The sequence below is a fragment of the Lycium ferocissimum genome, chromosome 2 (assembly GCF_029784015.1).
Source record: "Lycium ferocissimum isolate CSIRO_LF1 chromosome 2, AGI_CSIRO_Lferr_CH_V1, whole genome shotgun sequence".
NCBI classification, from domain to species: Eukaryota; Viridiplantae; Streptophyta; class Magnoliopsida; order Solanales; family Solanaceae; genus Lycium; species Lycium ferocissimum.
This window is the reverse complement of record NC_081343.1, coordinates 58,181,878-58,198,376: the sequence shown is the minus strand read 5'-3', so window position 1 is coordinate 58,198,376 and position 16,499 is coordinate 58,181,878. Positions and strand designations below refer to the sequence as shown.

General features: G+C 34.8%; 1 protein-coding gene across 2 annotated transcripts; it reads left to right on the top strand.

Annotated features, from left to right (window-relative positions):
- The first annotated feature begins 9,976 nt into the window (after positions 1 to 9,976).
- On the top strand, positions 9,977 to 12,894 carry LOC132048250 (uncharacterized). Of its 2 annotated transcripts, none has more exons than XR_009412935.1 (3): positions 9,977 to 10,096; positions 12,082 to 12,141; positions 12,552 to 12,894. XR_009412935.1 is itself a non-coding variant. In XM_059439154.1 (3 exons), exon 1 carries the CDS (start codon positions 10,999 to 11,001, stop codon positions 11,794 to 11,796), a length of 798 nt encoding a protein of 265 aa, XP_059295137.1. In that variant the 5' UTR covers positions 10,930 to 10,998; the 3' UTR covers positions 11,797 to 12,003; positions 12,082 to 12,141; positions 12,552 to 12,894. The 2 variants fall into 2 exon arrangements, 1 of the variants encoding a protein (XP_059295137.1); XM_059439154.1 differs by lacking the exon at positions 9,977 to 10,096 and adding an exon at positions 10,930 to 12,003.
- Positions 12,895 to 16,499: the final 3,605 nt, after the last annotated feature.

Below are 16,499 nucleotides of genomic sequence, written 5' to 3'. Positions count from 1 at the left end.
TTGTTGTTATAACAGGAAAGTCCACTCAACTATGGGTAGTTATTTTCTGTAAGTCATCAACTTTATTTTCTAACAGAAAAGTCACTCAACTATTGGTATTTCACTTCGAGAAAATAACTCAACTTATTTAAGTGATTTTTTAATTACATTTTGCTAATTTTTTTTAAAGCCAAAATTGTAAGAAATAAAAAAGCACTCATTTTAACCATTTTTATTTTGCTAATTTCTATGTGTTGTTTAATTTGATGGCTCAAAGTTAATGAAGCTGCCATTTGCTTACTTAAAAAATATAGGATGGTGTCAAGAATTTGGTACGTCTAAGCTAAAAAAAAAAAAAAAAAAAAAAAAAAAAACAGTAATGAGAACTTAAGAGATGACTTTTTGTCGGCGTAAAAGCCGAAAGACATTAAACAAAACGCTAACCTCGTGGGAAAATTGATCTTAGTGATTCATGACACCTAACAGTGTTTACATGACTATATAAAGCCCTGCTTGTTAGATTCTCAAAGCACCAAGAAAACCTTAAAATGAGTACTTTTTTATGCTAAAAAATAGTGGATCGGGTCAATAAAAATGGTTTAAATGAGTATTTTTTTTTATTTCTTACAATTTTGATTTTAAATAAAAATCAGCAAAATGCAATTAAATAGGTTGAGTGACTTTCTGAGTGAAACATCAATAGTTGAGTGACTATCTGGTTAGAAAACTAAATTGAGTGATTTTCTGAGTGAAACATCAATAGTTGAGTGATTTCTGATTAGAAAATAAAGTTGAGTGACTTTCTGAGTAAACTACCCACAGTTGAGTGACCATTTGAGATATTATCTTATACATTGTGCTAAGAAGTCATAGAGTGGTTTATCGTGATTTACAGTTTTCAGAAGGCTACAGCATGTATGCAAATACATCTTAAACCGCATCAGCATAGACAGGATGATAATAATCTAACATTATTGTAGCAAAAAAAAAACTTTTTTTTGATATTCGTTAAAGAGAAATGCATATAAGGCTAGCTTATCAGAAATTTCAGCAAATATTATACGTCAAACTTCTTTTAAAAAAAAAAAAACTCAATCTATTATAAGCGCAATTTTATCTATAAGAAGTGTTTTTTTATAACCAAGCTATGAAATAAGTTTAAGTAACCACTAATTAATTACAACCAATTAAGTTACATTTATAATTTAATTTTCTTATATTATCAGTATAGATAATTTAAATTCGTTTAGTACTGATAGTAATCTATAATTCGTATTGGCATGTGGTCTCGTGCTTTTCTTCTCTCTGTGGTTCAATTTGTGTGGTTCTCCTTCGTTATCCTAGAAGCATGAGCTAAAAAACGATGTTTTATCGATTATAATTTAGCCGGTGTTATTGAATAGATCTCACGTGGCTACAGATTTATATGATTTTACAGCCTTCGATATGGTGGGTGGGGGCTGGTGGCCTTAGCAAGTTCTGGGGTACGTATAATTGAGCCATCCAATTATTCATTTAACATGTATAAAGTGCTCATTTTGAGGATTAATTTGAAATAATAGGTCGACTGAAAATAAAGGATATAGCAGCAAAAGGGGAAGGAAAAAAAAACAAGAAACTACTTAGTTTTAACTTTTAAGATAATTATCATTAGATTACCATGTTTATACACACAAGTATTTATCAATTTTCAAGATATGTTAACTATTGTAAGATAGTCAGTCTCCTAATAGAATAATGTCGTAGATACTTTGTTTCCAAAGTAACATCAATATTCTGGAAAAATATTTGTTATTTGTCCATGCATATCATTATTGGAGAACATGGCTTCTTCAATTAGACATGTAACTTGTACGACTGATTCAGTCATTCTCAGTTGCGACGCTTTATTTTCTTTTAAGAAAAAAGAAAAAATACGTGTGAAAATCTTCTCCTCTTAAAATTGTAAAGAAGTGTACAGTGGCCAGGATAAAAAAAAAAAAATGTGTTCGCTGGATTCACAAGAAGACCCAGAAAAAAAAAATTAATTACATGAAGACGCACAAAATAAGTAAAATAATGAGGAAGTCTAGGGTCTTTGTACATCGAAAACGGGTAAGGGTAGGTCGTGTTCTCATTTTCACTAGTTGGATAATCATTTGAGCAATCAACTCGCATGTTTCTAAGATTTCAAATTTTCAACGTCTAAAAAAAAAAAAAAAAAAAAAAAAAGCATCCAACGAAAGTATTGGCATTTTCTTTCATAAGTGTTAATAAGATTTCAAGGAGCATGGTGTTATGCCCTTGTATAAATTGAATTGCATGTCGAGGGCTTTGATATAATAACCAACATAAATATGCCATAATTAGGTACATGTGCAGTATTCAATTTTTAGCGTGGTGCCTTACAAATAAATTTAAATGGACCACAACCGCTAAAGGAGATAAGATATTTTCTGCTTGTGAAAGAATAGAAAGGGAATTTAATAAAATACAGGACAGAATTATTGAGCGAAACCTTAGATTTTTTTAGATGCTGCTCTCTAACCTTTTGTCTCTTCTGCTCGAACGTTGAATAGAACAAAGATTCAAAAAGAAGATGGCTACTACTGCAAGCCAATAGTCATTGTAGTGGTCCTCGTGGACCATGATGTGTACTATGATTAATATGGTTATTACTACAATGACCGGTGGTACCAATATGTTAATACTAGAGTTAATTTCCTAAAAGTTTATTTATGTTTTGACAATTGACTTCTACTATCATTTTTATTTTTTTAGGATTAAAATATCACTCAAATATCACCATTTTCCTCAAAAAATATTAAACATTACAAAACTCTTATATACTGCAGTTGGCGTGCAAAATGTCAAATTTTTTTTTTTTAATAATAAATTTATGGAATAATTTCAAAGACGTCCCTCCAAGTTTGTCTTGATAACACTTCGTTCTCTTGTGGTTTGAGACATTTACACTAACCTCCCTTATTTCGATTTTTGTAACCAAACTTGTTTAAATAATAAAAAATCTATATATTCCAAATTTACCCTTTTATAACTTAATTATGGGAACAATATTTCATAACAGTTCTCTCCCCTAAAATTGTTAGGATTATTATATTAATAGTTAGGCTAAAAATTTAAAACTATCTTATATCTAATAAGAAATCCTAAATTCTAGTGTTAATGTAATATCACTATGACAAATCCTAAATTCTAGTGTTACGATAATATTTCTCTTTGTTCTTATAATCATGTTATTAATAACAATATTTAGGCTAAAATGAGCACATCTCGCTTTTACTATTTAGAAGGTGAGATGAATAATCCATTTTTTAAATTCTTATAGTTGTATAACTGCAATAAGTTTTAAACTAATTTTTTGGGTAGAAGAAGCATAATTACATCTACGAAAAAGGGTTGGAAACTGTATATACAATGTGAGACTTTAAAAATAATCAATGAAGCAATATGAAGCCCAAGCTTTTTGAATCAATTTTCATATCACAGTTGTTGAATTTCATGTTTTAGCGTTTGAGATTAAAATTTTCAAGCACGACAAAGAAAAAAAAAAAACCAGCACTTTACCTATAAAATTAGATAGTTATAAATTAGGAAAAATCTTACGATCAATGAGAAACTATTATTATCAAAAGTTTAAACTTTATAAATAAGGTTACAAAAGGGTGTATTAGGAACATAAATAATTTTTAGTATTTAAAATTAGTTTGGTTACAAAAGAATCAAAATAAGGTAGGCTAGTGTAAAGGGAACTAAGTGTTATAAAGACAAACTTGGAGGGAGGTCTTTGAAAGTATTTCATAAGTTTATTATTAAAAAATAAAATTTTAATGTGACATGGCATGCCAATTAGGAGAGAAGGAGGTTTTGTAATGTTTAGTTTTTTTTGAGGAAAATGGTGATAGTTGAGTGATATTCTAGTCCTAAAAAAAATAAAAGTGATCGTAATACTGCAATGACTACTGATACCAACCCTTTTTGTTGGAAGTTTTGGAATACCTGTAAAAGTTACTCCTTCCGTCTCAAAATATTTATCGTTCTTACTAAAAATACTTGTTTCAAAATATTTATCGTTTTATTTTACCCAAGATAAAATTAAGTAGTTTTTCCCATTTTACCCTTGTATTAAATACATTAATGGGCTGATTTTATGAATTCACATACCAACATTTAAGAGGTTTCATCATTAATGGAATAAATATTTATTGAGGAGAAAGAACATGATGAAATATGTTAAGAGGGTAAAATAGTCAAAATATTATCCTTGTAAATGCTTTCTTAATGAGTGTATAAATGAAAAATGCGACAAATATTTTAGACGGAGGGAGTGTAATAAGTTGTAATTCACAGCAAAGGGGTCCAAAAAAATTTATTAAAAAGGAAGAATACAATCAAAACCGGTCGAATCTCCGGCGAAATACAAAATACCACTGTATTTACACTCAAAAAATTGAAGAAATACACAAAATACCACCGTGTATACAAGCACCACTGGATCCAAAAAACATCAACAAGTAATCATAAGCATTAGCAAAAGAAGAAAAACTTCAACATCACTTCAACAATGGAAGCCATAGAACAACTTCTGCTTCATTTTTTAAACACCAGAAGCCATAGAACTTCAACAATGGAACGTTAGTTAGAGCTTGGAACAGAGAGAATAGATGATGTCAAAGATGTATCTGGCCGGAAAAAAGTGTGCCAGTGCCCGGAAAACAGTGTGGCAATGTTGTGTTTTATCAGATCTGGTGGTGTCTCGAATTTGGCGGTGTCGCCGTGGTGCTTTACATGGTGACCAACGGCGACGGAGTTCCGGCAGTGGGGCGGTGACGGTTGTGTTAGTGAATAGGAAGGAGGGAGAAAGTTTTTTAGGGTTTGGAGAAGATGAAAAATATGTGTAGTGAGGGAGAATAGAGAGAGGTATATGTATTTTGGTATAGCTATCGACAGTAATTTAGAAAATTAATTTAGCTACTAAATATAAATAAATCAAAAGATAGTTATTAACCATAATTACCTTTTAGAAGAAACTACTCCAAGTAATTTTCCCTCTAAATTTTTGTTTTATACTGTAAGTGTATATAACCTGAACTAATGATTCATTGAACAGAAGTACCTAAACTAAATTTTATAATTAAAGTATATGTATATCTTATCTAAACTCTAACTTGATTATATAACTAGAAAGTATAAACTCACTTTTTTTTTATATATAAATATCAATTTCAAATACAAAATATATACACGAATTACAAAAATAAAAACATCCAACTCATTTGAAATTAATACCCACTTTTTAAACCCATTACCAATGACTCATTTTAATTACCATGGAGTAATAAATTAGACCCACCATTGTTCTACAACGAAATTGATAAGGTGGAAGAAAAGCATATCAGTATACTTCGTATATTTAATTTGTAGAAAATGATCTTTTAGATCAAGTTATAAAGTTTTTTTTTTTTTTTTTTTTTTTGACAAGGGAATCCACAATCGCTCCCATGTGCACAGGATAAATTCTATTTTTGTGTAATTGCTCGCAAATCACACAAAAAGGATAATCCACACTGAACAAAATTACGTGGTATTCTCATTTCCTACTTATCCATTCAAGCACAAGACGAACGATTTGGACATGGCTTGTTCAATTACAATTATTGCACGTAGGTGGTAATAAGTGGTATCAATTTTTTCATCTTGTTTTTTTGTTTGTCAAGACGTTGCACCTTGTCCGAGAATACTATCGTACGGTTTATTCTAAGATGTGACGCTTAGCTTTCCAAAAAAAAAAAAAAAAAAAAAAAACGTGTAATGTACGGCAAATCTTTCTTTTTAAAAATTGTCCATAGGTGTACAATCGGGGAAATAATTCAACACAAGAATTTATATAAAAGATAATAATTGAGTAATTATTTTTAGATCTCATGTATAAAATAAAAATAAAATTTCTGGACAAATGTATCATAAAACAAAAAAACTGATGGATACAAAATCAAATGGATATAAGCAATTCCTCATGTCAACTTATTACTGGATATATGAATTTTGTAGGTTCAACTTATCAACTTGCTGAAAAAAAGATCAACCCTCCGCCCATCCAAAAATTAAAAAATGAAAATCAATCCAAGCTACTGTTCTACCTACTGTATGGAAAAAATTTAATATGTGTCTCACACAACTGATTATACATCATTTTGTGAGACAAACAAATAAAAGATGTGGATTCATTTTTTTTGTCTCACAAAAAGGTGCCTTACACAACTAATATCAGTTGTGTGAGACACATATTAAAATTTTTCCAACGAAGGTACACATGCTTGGGTTGATTTTGCAATTTTCAAGGAGTTTGACAAGTGGAAGAAAATATTCAAGGACCTACAAAAATTCATAAAAAATCAAGTGAATCCAATTACTAGGTACTAACAAAAAAAAAGTAGACAAGTGGGATTTGATTATACACCTTGTAACAGTTAACAAGGGAGAAGATTTCCCTAGCTAGGGTCTTTTCTAAAATGCGATAAGAATAATAATTTTGGGATAAAATTTTAGATTAATTGGTTTACGTATTAATTAGCTAATCTTCGAATAACTTTTAGACTATTTTATGATAGAACTGGATTTTTTTTTGCGTCATAATCCTATATAGAAGATCAGATAATCAAGGATACGGGATATCGGATCGTCATTTTAGGGGTTGATCCTGGATATCCCACCAAGTTGATAAGGGAGAATCCAAGTTTGGTGGGATTTAGGATGAAATCGAATAAACAAATGTACTTGTTTATATAGACAGCCCATGCATTTTTCTCTTTAATAAGTAAGGATGATGCGATAAGTTCGAATACGTTTGCGGGTTGGGTGCGAGTCCTTTCTTTAGCGTTTTTTTCATAGACCAACAATCTAGTAGTGTGTGAAGATCTTATCCCATTATTAGTAGTCGAGCTTTCTTACTTTCTATGTGCCAAGGATACGTAGGCGTGCTTAGTCATTTTAGGGGTCTAAAGACCTAAGTTTCGAAAACTTTAGGGTGTTTTATTTTCATAAGTGCATTAGTATTATTTTTTAATCAAAACATTTTTTTTAAATAAAAATCAATTTGAGGAAAAAATTAAAATCTACAATAGAGTAGGAAAAGTTTTATGGTCATAACTTTGCACAACGTCCGATTTTCGACATTATTTTTCGTGTGTATGCGACAAACCGCCACATGCCGAGCCAATTTTTAAAAAATCCTTTATTCCATTCAATTTCAATTTTCCCCCAAATTGGCGTGAAATTTTCGGTATTTACTTATAAGATGATGATACGCAATAGATTTCAACGTAAAAATCCCGGGGTAATGTTTCGGTTTCGAATGTCAATTTCACTTATGCGTGGTTTCAATTTTTGAAAATAAAGCTAACTAATTTTCTCAACATATAAAGTTGACTAAAATAACCTTACGATAAACACTAAGGAGTTTCAAAAGGGCAAAACTTGCCCGGCACCATTTTCAACCCCTAAAATAATGATCCGAACGTCTACGTATCCTCGATGTATTGAGCCTATATTATTGTAGTAAAAAAATCCCAATACCCGTATAAAATATTGACCTTTCGAAGTCTTGACACACGACTAATCATTGGTCAAAGTATGAAAAAACACACTAAGTGTTGCAAAAAAAAAAAAAAAAGTTTATCAATTTTTTTTTTAGTGCTAGCTATAGCGCAAAGAAAATGTGTGAAAAAAAATTCTTTTATAAACGCAAACGGCTCCGCTTCGTGAGCTCGCTTGCATGAAAGGTATTTTGGTAACATTTTTTTTGTTAGGGTATTTTGGTTCAAAATGAATTTTTCTTATTCCTTCCTGACTCACAAAAATTCGCATGCCCATTACTATACTAGGTACTAGGTAGACAAGTGGGATTTGATTATACACCTTTAACTATATATGTCTAATTATCTAAGTGTCTTTTCTAAAAAATGCGATAAGAATTAATGAGGATAAAATTTTAGATTAATTGGTTTACGTATTAATTAGCTAATCTTCGAATAACTTTTAGACTAAATGATGGGATTTATTGGAATAAAGATCGTATAATTCCTGGGATATCCCACCAAGTGATGGATGTGAGTTATGTTTACAGTTTTATATTAGATCTAGATCTAAGTGATAGGAATGTACTTGTGGTTAAGACAAATGCGATCTCTTGACCCAAGAAGTCGATGATGCCATAAGTCAAACGGTGCGCTCGCGTTGGTCCTTTACCCCACTTACAGAGATTTTTTCGGTAACATATCCTATATAGTAGTAAGATCTTTATCCCATTATTAGTAGTCGAGCTTACTTTGGGTGCTAGCTAGCGAATGCTTTAGATAAATTTAAATTCCCTCCATTTTTAGGCTACTTCATCTTCTTCTTCACCTATTTAATGCTCTTTTTTTGGCAAAATAATACGTGCATTATAAATTTAGATAGGATAGTGATTATTCTTATAATCTTTTTTCCCAATCAAATTCAAAAAAAAAAAAAAAAAAATCAAAAAAAAAACTAAATCTAATCTTGTTAAAGAAAATCTTTGGACAGTTGCTTGTTTTCACACAACCGACCGACATGTTGCTTGGTTGGAGTTGTTTAAGAATATCTTTGAGTTGATTTGGGAAAAAATTAAACTATTTCTTTAGGAATTTTGAGAAAGCTATGAAAGAACACCAAAATATTTTTTTAAATTCTTGATTGTTTGATCGCATTAATGGATGAACTTTGTTACTTCGTGTTAGGAATACCGAATTTACCGAAATTTGAGGAAGTTGGTGATGATTTTTATTTTTTTCAACTCAGTAAAGGGCCAAAGGCCCATGATAATGACATTTGATGATGATGATGTTGATGAAGATGATGATAAGATGAGTAAAAATGGGTTTTCTAATACCCATACTAAACCGGAATATGAAAAATTGAGAAATTTTTTTTTGAAGAAGAAGATAGATGGATCACCTACCGGGAAACTTCACACAAAATCTCCCCAAGTGGGGTAATTAAAGATGTGGCACGTGCTCCAACTTCGAAGGACAAACATCTTTTCTTACATTAGGTTTTTCTCATTGAATTCCTCACTACCGCCGTCGAGGCTAAAAAAGAAAAACAATGGTGAGATTTTAATTTAACTATATATGTTATCGGGGTGTTGGCTCATCATAAGAATCAACGCGGGTATGTCTTTATTCTGTATTTATGCCGACATTTTTATTGGAATCAAACGTTAGGGACGTGGTTATGTTTCGTGTCTTATATTAGATCTTAGACTAAGTGATTCGAGCTATAAGAAATAGAATGTCAAGGTGATTATAGATGTCTAATTATCCGGGTGTTGGCTTGGCATAGTTAAGAATTGATAGTATATATAATTTCGAGGTTGTCTATCGATTGTCATCCATATGAAAACTTAGTTAGGGGTCGTATGCTTTCGCATATTTACTTGTTTTTTCCACAAAGTAAAATTATCGTCTTTCATGTTGATTCAATTAGTGCTTGTGTGTATATATTGTGAAAAAGTTGTCCCTTTTTTCTTTAAGAAAACTGTGTTACCTACAACTTCATTGTTGAAATTTAATAGGATGGACTGAGTTGGTTTATGAACCCACATGGAATGAATATAAGACATAATTATATATTCATTAGTTCTTGTTATTATCATGTGGATCATTTGTAAATCAATCAAAGAACTAGAAGACCTAACATTCAGTCCATACTAGTGAGTATAAACAAGAGAAATTTACCTTCAACTTCAGAGATCGACAGAAGTGTTCCACAAGTATGAAGCAGTTGCTTCAAAGATCGACAGATATTTGTTGCACATAGAATCATGTTATGTTAAGTAGAAATGATACTTAATCCCTTGCAATTTATGTCTTATAACATTTGTAGTCTCTTCTATGTTTAGATGGAAGATAGTATGAAGTCGAAGACGCCTAATGTCGGCAAAGACCTATTACGAGTCTCTATATTCAACACCCAAAAGTTGAACAACATCCAATGACTGTGAAGAGGAAAGCTATAGAACCAAGATCTGCTGCTTGGCCGCATTATGATAAGCTCATAGAAGATGGAATTAATAAAGCAAAGTGCAAGTATTGTGGTAAAGTTTTCTAGCTGATCCAACTAAAAATGGAACAGCCATCGAATACACACATTTGACAACTTGTCCTAGAAATCCAAATAAGGTTAACACTTCCAATTCTAAGTACAAACAATCAAATTTAAACTTTCCATTAGAAGGTGAAATGGGTGATGGGGGCAACTTGGACTTTTGATCGAAGAGGTATCTCGGAGGGCTTTAGTTGAGATGTTAATCCTTTATGAGCTTCATTTTCGTTTTGTTGAAAAGGAAGGTTTTAAGAATTTTATGAAAAACACCCAACCTTTATTCCGAGTTCCCCCCGTAGAACGCGTGACTAGGATTGTTATGCAATTTTGGTGAAGAGAGACAAAAGTTTATAAAGTATTTGAAAGAAACATCACCGAGAGTTTGTCTAACCACATACACATGGACTTCTATACAGAGAATAAATTATATGTGTTTGATAGTACACTTTATTGATAGTGATTGGCTCTTTCATAAACGAATTTTAAACTTTCGTGTCGTCACTAGTCATAAGGGTGACAAAATGGCCCGTTGTATTAGTAAGTGTTTGCTTGATTGGAAATTGGAGAAAATAATCACTATAACTGTAGATAATGCTTCTTCTAATGATGTCATGGTAAAAGAGTTACACAAACAAATGGTTAATTGGGGATCTAACATGAAATGTGGTAACCATCTTCACGTGAGATGTATGGCTCACATTTTGAATCTTATTGTGCAAGATGGCATGAAAGAAGTTGGGTCCATCTATCAAACGTGTTAGGCAAATGGTGAAATATGTTAGACAATCTGCCGCAAGGATTAGAAAATTTGCGGAATGTTGTGAACTAAAAAACATAGACAATAAAAAGTCATTATGTTTAGATGTTTCGAACTGGTGGAATTCGACCTACTTGATGTTGGGTGCCGCACAATATTTTGAGAGTGCATTTGATAGGTTTGATATTGAAGATGGTGGATTGTCAACTTATCTTGCTACTCATGTTTGTGAAAATGGAAGTATTGCAGGTGTACTTGAAAGTGATGATTGGCAAAAGGTGAGAAACATGGTAATATTTCCTAAAAGGTTTTATGATCTAACTGAGAAGGTTTCAGGTTCACTTTATGTCACTTCTAATGGTCACTTTGAAGATATAGTTGAGCTTCACAATCATTTAAGAGAGTGTATGGAAGATGATGATCCTTCTTTGGCAAAAATGGGAGAAAAAATGATAGAAAAGTTTGTCAAGTATTGGGGTGCTCCTGAAAAAATGAATAAGATGCTTCTTATTTCCTCTATCTTAGATCTTCGTAACAAACTTGAGTATATTGGCGCCGCACTTGAGGATATGTTTGGAGATGAAAATGGGAGTGAAATAAAAGATGAAGAGGTGACTTACATGAAATCTATCTTTGAAGAGTATGTAGCAAAATTCTCTAATGCATCTCGACACACATCTTCTCTCTCTGATTCATCGGGTCAGACATCGGATTCATCTAGCTCTAACACTAGCACAAAATCAGCAAAAGTGAGAAATAGGATCCAAATAAAGACGAACAAACAAGATGATACAGGTTTGGGTGGTAAGTCGAAGTTGGAAAAGTATCTTAGTGAAGAACTAGAGCCGAATGATGATGATAATGATGATGAGGATAATTTTGATATCTTATCATGGCGGAAAGCTCATTCTCCTAGATATAAAATTCTTTCCTAGATGGCTCGTGATGTGTTGGCAATTCCTATTTCTAGTGTGGGATCGGAATGTGCATTTATCACCAGGGGCCGTATTCTTGATTCATTTAGGAGTTCTTTGACTCCGAAATTGGTCCAAGCTGTTATATGTCTTCAAGATTGGCGTCAAAATGAGCCTTATCCCGTAATGTTGAAGAAGATTTTAATGATCTTATGAAACTTGAACTTGGTATGTTTTCAGTTTTTGTATTTTGTTTTATATATTTTTACTTAGTTTAATTGTTGACACATCTTAAATTCTTTTTAGATATGGTTGATAGCTCAAAAGATTCCCTCGTTCTTGATTTGTAATCGCAAGATGCCTCAGGTAAGATTTTTGTTATGTCTAAGGTTTTGCATTATTTAATAGAGCCCTTAAATGTGATAACATTTAAGAATTTTATATTCCATGATAGTCGGTATTTTTGAATTATAGAGCCCTTGATTTTGTGAGCTAATTTTTTAGGTTGCTCGATGTCAGAATCGTCAATATTCTATTATTTGATTGAGATTTTGAACTTGAGCTACAATTTAGCTACAGTTATACCATAACAATAACAAGTGGAGTTTCGTTTAGCTTTTGTAAATGCAAGATCCAATTTGTACACATGCATATCACTGGATTCAAGGTTACCATAAATGGACTGTCCCCGGAAGAAACAACAACTTTCACTACCTTCTCCTAGTTAACTTTTTGAGATATGTTTTTTTATATCTAATATTGTTGCGTGTTTGCAGGTTGTTCTCGCTACAATTGCTATCGTATTTGGTTTAACAAAGATTTAATCAGCAAGTGGTGATCAATCGTGTGGAATACTCATATGTGTGCCCGCTTAAGTGGCTTGATTAATGCGCATTTATTCGAAGATGTACGTACAAAAATTGCCCCGTTTTAGATATATGCTTCCTATATTTGATGAAACCATCCAAAACTCATATTGTTTGTGTAAGATTTGCTTATGAGAGTGACTGCTTTAAACATGGGAATAGTATGCATTTGTCCTTTTTGAAAACCATGTACCATCTATTAGACATTTAGATGTTATTGGTATAAATGTAGTTGATTGGTATAAATGTTCACGTAACTCTCTTCCCGCCCGAATGAATGCAACTCGCCGCAAAAATGGTATTACCGAATACCGAACCGAAGTTTGATTTACCGATTACCGAACCGAAGTTTGAAAGTTCGGTATTTGGTAAATATTTTCAATTACCGATTACCGAATTACCGAACCCGAACTTTAAAAATACCGAACCCAGCCCTAGTTGTGTGAGACACTTTTTTGTGAGACAAAAAAAATAAACCTAAAGTTGTGGACCCATTAGTGTAAGATGTGGGTCCATTTTTTTTTTTGTCTCACAAAAAGGTGTCTCACACAACTAATGTCAGTTATGTGAGATACATAATAAAACTTTTCACCTTTGTTGCAGTTTGGTGTCTCCAGAACTATTGATTCCAGTTCCAGACTTCAATCTAAAGAGAGCATCTTCCCAGTAACGAAGAAAAAACCAAAGAACTCTCTAACTAGTGCATGGTCATTGTATGCAGGAATAAATATTTGAGGGTATTCTCGTACAAGGAACGCGAGGTCCAAGGACGCCGGGTCTCGAAACATTGGGAGTAAGCAGGCTCAGAGGACTCAAAGTGTAGGCGAAAAGTTTCCGCATTCGCAAGAATCTCAAACGGAGCTATATAGGCCCTCCCACTCCCAACAACTCCCATCACATCAGCCGTCATCGAGCAGAGTGCCACTGTGCGCAGAGTCCAAGTTGCGTCACTCAACTAACTTCACCTAGGGCAGTAACACACCAAGGGTTTGGCTATATAAACAAAGCTTAGGAGAGAAGAAAGAATAATCACACTTTTGTACCCAAGTTCTCACTTCTTGTATTATTATTCGGCTAAGAAATATACTTACTCTCGGAAATCTGAGCATTCTTGTGGTTTTCTTACTTTCCATTTACACTATTAACTTAGATAAATATTGTTACTTGTATTCCTTATAAGAAAAACAACAAACCCCGAGCTCATTCGAGGGGGTCTCTAGATTGAAAAAGACCTACTTGTCTTTAAACCCGTAAAAACAAATCTCTAACTTCGTTTTTTGGTAGCTAATGATTTTACCAGAAAATAGTTTGGCGCCGTCTGTGGGGATAGACAATTGCAGAAGTTGTCTCGATCTGTAGCTGATTTTCTTGAAAATCTCGGGACTAAGTACTTCATCAAAACATGGCTAGAGAAGATAATGTTGCACAGGGAACGCAGGGACTCAGAGGACTGCCGTCACCCGTCGAACCCCAAAACCTGGTAAATCGCTCAGAAGCAGCAGGAACAAAAGAAAAATCTAAGCAAAAGAGGCGGAGCGATGAAAGCAAATCATCGATCAAATCATCGAAAGAAGGCCCCGTTACGGCGGGGCCCTCGAGAAGGCATGATCGCTCGGGGGGCCTAGATCTCGAAGGCCCGAACAGAAAGGAGGGTCGCTCGACAAAAAATGATCTCGGCATCCCCTACAGTGGAACAAAATCAAGCTGCGCGGGGAAACCGCCGACAATCCATATCTCAATCAAGAGCTGGGACTCCCACGACAGGGCAAAAAGCTGCAGACGCCATGAATGATCCTGGAGCCAAAAAAAAGGCTAACGAAGGTGGGAAAGACCGGATGGACGCATTCACGGAAGGGTTGCAGTGCATAGAGAGGGAAATAAACGAGCGGATGAGTCAGATCCCTGGAGCACCACTGATGATCAAAGGCACATGAGCCAGAAAATACGGCATCTTGCCGTACCCGAGGGCAGGCATCCCGAAGAAGTACAAAATGACTGATATACCGAAATGTGATAGCACCATGGACCCGAAGATCATATCGTAACCTTCGAGGCAGCAATCACCGAGCATGACCTCAAATAATCGGAAGTCAAATCAGTCATGCTCAAGAAATTCGGCCAGACGCTCATAAAGGGAGCACTTTCTTGGTATATTCACTTGCATGAAAATTCTATTGATTACTTCGTTTCTCTTGTAGATGTCTTTATTAAGGCGCACGCAGGAGCCCGGAGGGTGGAAACCATCAGCAGAATGTGTTTACAATCAAGCAGGAAGGGGACGAACCGCTACGAAGCTTCGTGGACAGGTTCCAAAGAGAAAGGATGCTGCTGCCACGTATTGACTAAGACTGGGCAGCCGCTGCTTTCATCGATGAGTTGAAACCAAAAATCTCAAATGCATCCAGAAAACTAAAGGAGATCTTGAGGGAGCCCCCGGCACAAACGTAGAGTGAAGTCAATCTCAGGTATACAGCCAAAATGAGAATCGAAGAAGATCAGCGAATGAGGACGACATCTCACATTGATAGTCGCCCCCCGAAAAGACCTAGTCAGGGTACGACGCCGACGTTACAAGTAGTAGGCGTTTCAGTTCGTACGAGATGAGAAAGTTCTCGTCCACAAGCATGAACCGAGGTAACGTCAGGAATAATCAAGGCCTCATGGATTGGGGCCCTCGGCGAACCACGCCAAGAGGTAGCGGCCCTCCGAAGCTATCCGACCATAACTTCAGCATCAGTGCAGCAAAGATAGTGTCGGTAATGAAGACCATGAAGGAAGCCAAATTCCTCGATGCCATTCATTCCAACCCGAAGAAAAGAAGTACGGGGTTATGGTGTCATTATCATAACACCTACGGGAACACTACCGAAGATTGTAGTAATTTGAGAATAGAAGTAGCGCAATTCTTTGCGCGCCTGGGTATCTAAGGAGCATCTAAGGGAGTACATCGACCGAAACGATGGGCAGAGGTCAAACCAGACGTTGTCGTCTACGCATACCATTTATATGATCTTTGACACAAAGACGATAAACAAAGTCACTTACACTTCCATGAAAAATTGAAGGTCTCGGTTACCACCACCGTACGAGAGCCAGGATTCGCAGAAGATCAAAATATATCATTTACTGAGGCTGATTGCGGGAACCTCTCTTCATTCCATAACAAGGCCCTGGTAATATCTTTAACAATTCATAAGCCTTTCATCAAGCGTGTCTTAATTGATCCAGGGAGGTCGACGAATATCATTCAGCTAAGAGTTCTGAAAGAGATGGGGGAAGAGGAGTTTGTTGTCCCCGCGACCAAGGTGCTAGCAGGATTCAATATGTCCAGCAAGGTGACAGAAGGAGATATAGAGTCAACCGTTCGTGCTGATAGCGTGAAGCAGATCACAACCTTCGATGTCGAGTGCGGGATATGACTTACAACGCGATCCTCGGAAGACCATAGATACACGCGATGCAGGCCGTTCCCTCGACTTATGACCATAAAGTCAAGTTCCCTATGCCTTGGGGGATTGAAAAACTTTAGGGGGATAGCTTCCACAGTCAGAGAGAGGATATGCTAGCGACAGTGGCTTCCCGGCGGTCGACAACAAATCGATAGCAATTACAGAAGCCCGACCCAAGCAAGGGATCCGAAGAAAACAAGGTGCGATTGGATGACAGAGAATGCCTAGGTCAAGCTCTCCCAAAAGGTTTCGTCTAACCTCTAGATAAGGATCCCACAGATTCAACAATCGAAGAACTAGAGAGTGTGGAGCTTTTCAAATAATATCCCGAAAAGAAGGTATGCCGGGGCTCGGACCTATCACCCGGGCTCAGGAGTAAATTTTTGAATTGTTTAACTCATAATTCTGA

Excerpts from the sequence above, each read along its gene's own strand:
- LOC132048250 (XM_059439154.1), top strand. The coding sequence starts at position 10,999 with ATGTTGGGTGCCGCACAATATTTTGAGAGTGCATTTGATAGGTTTGAT.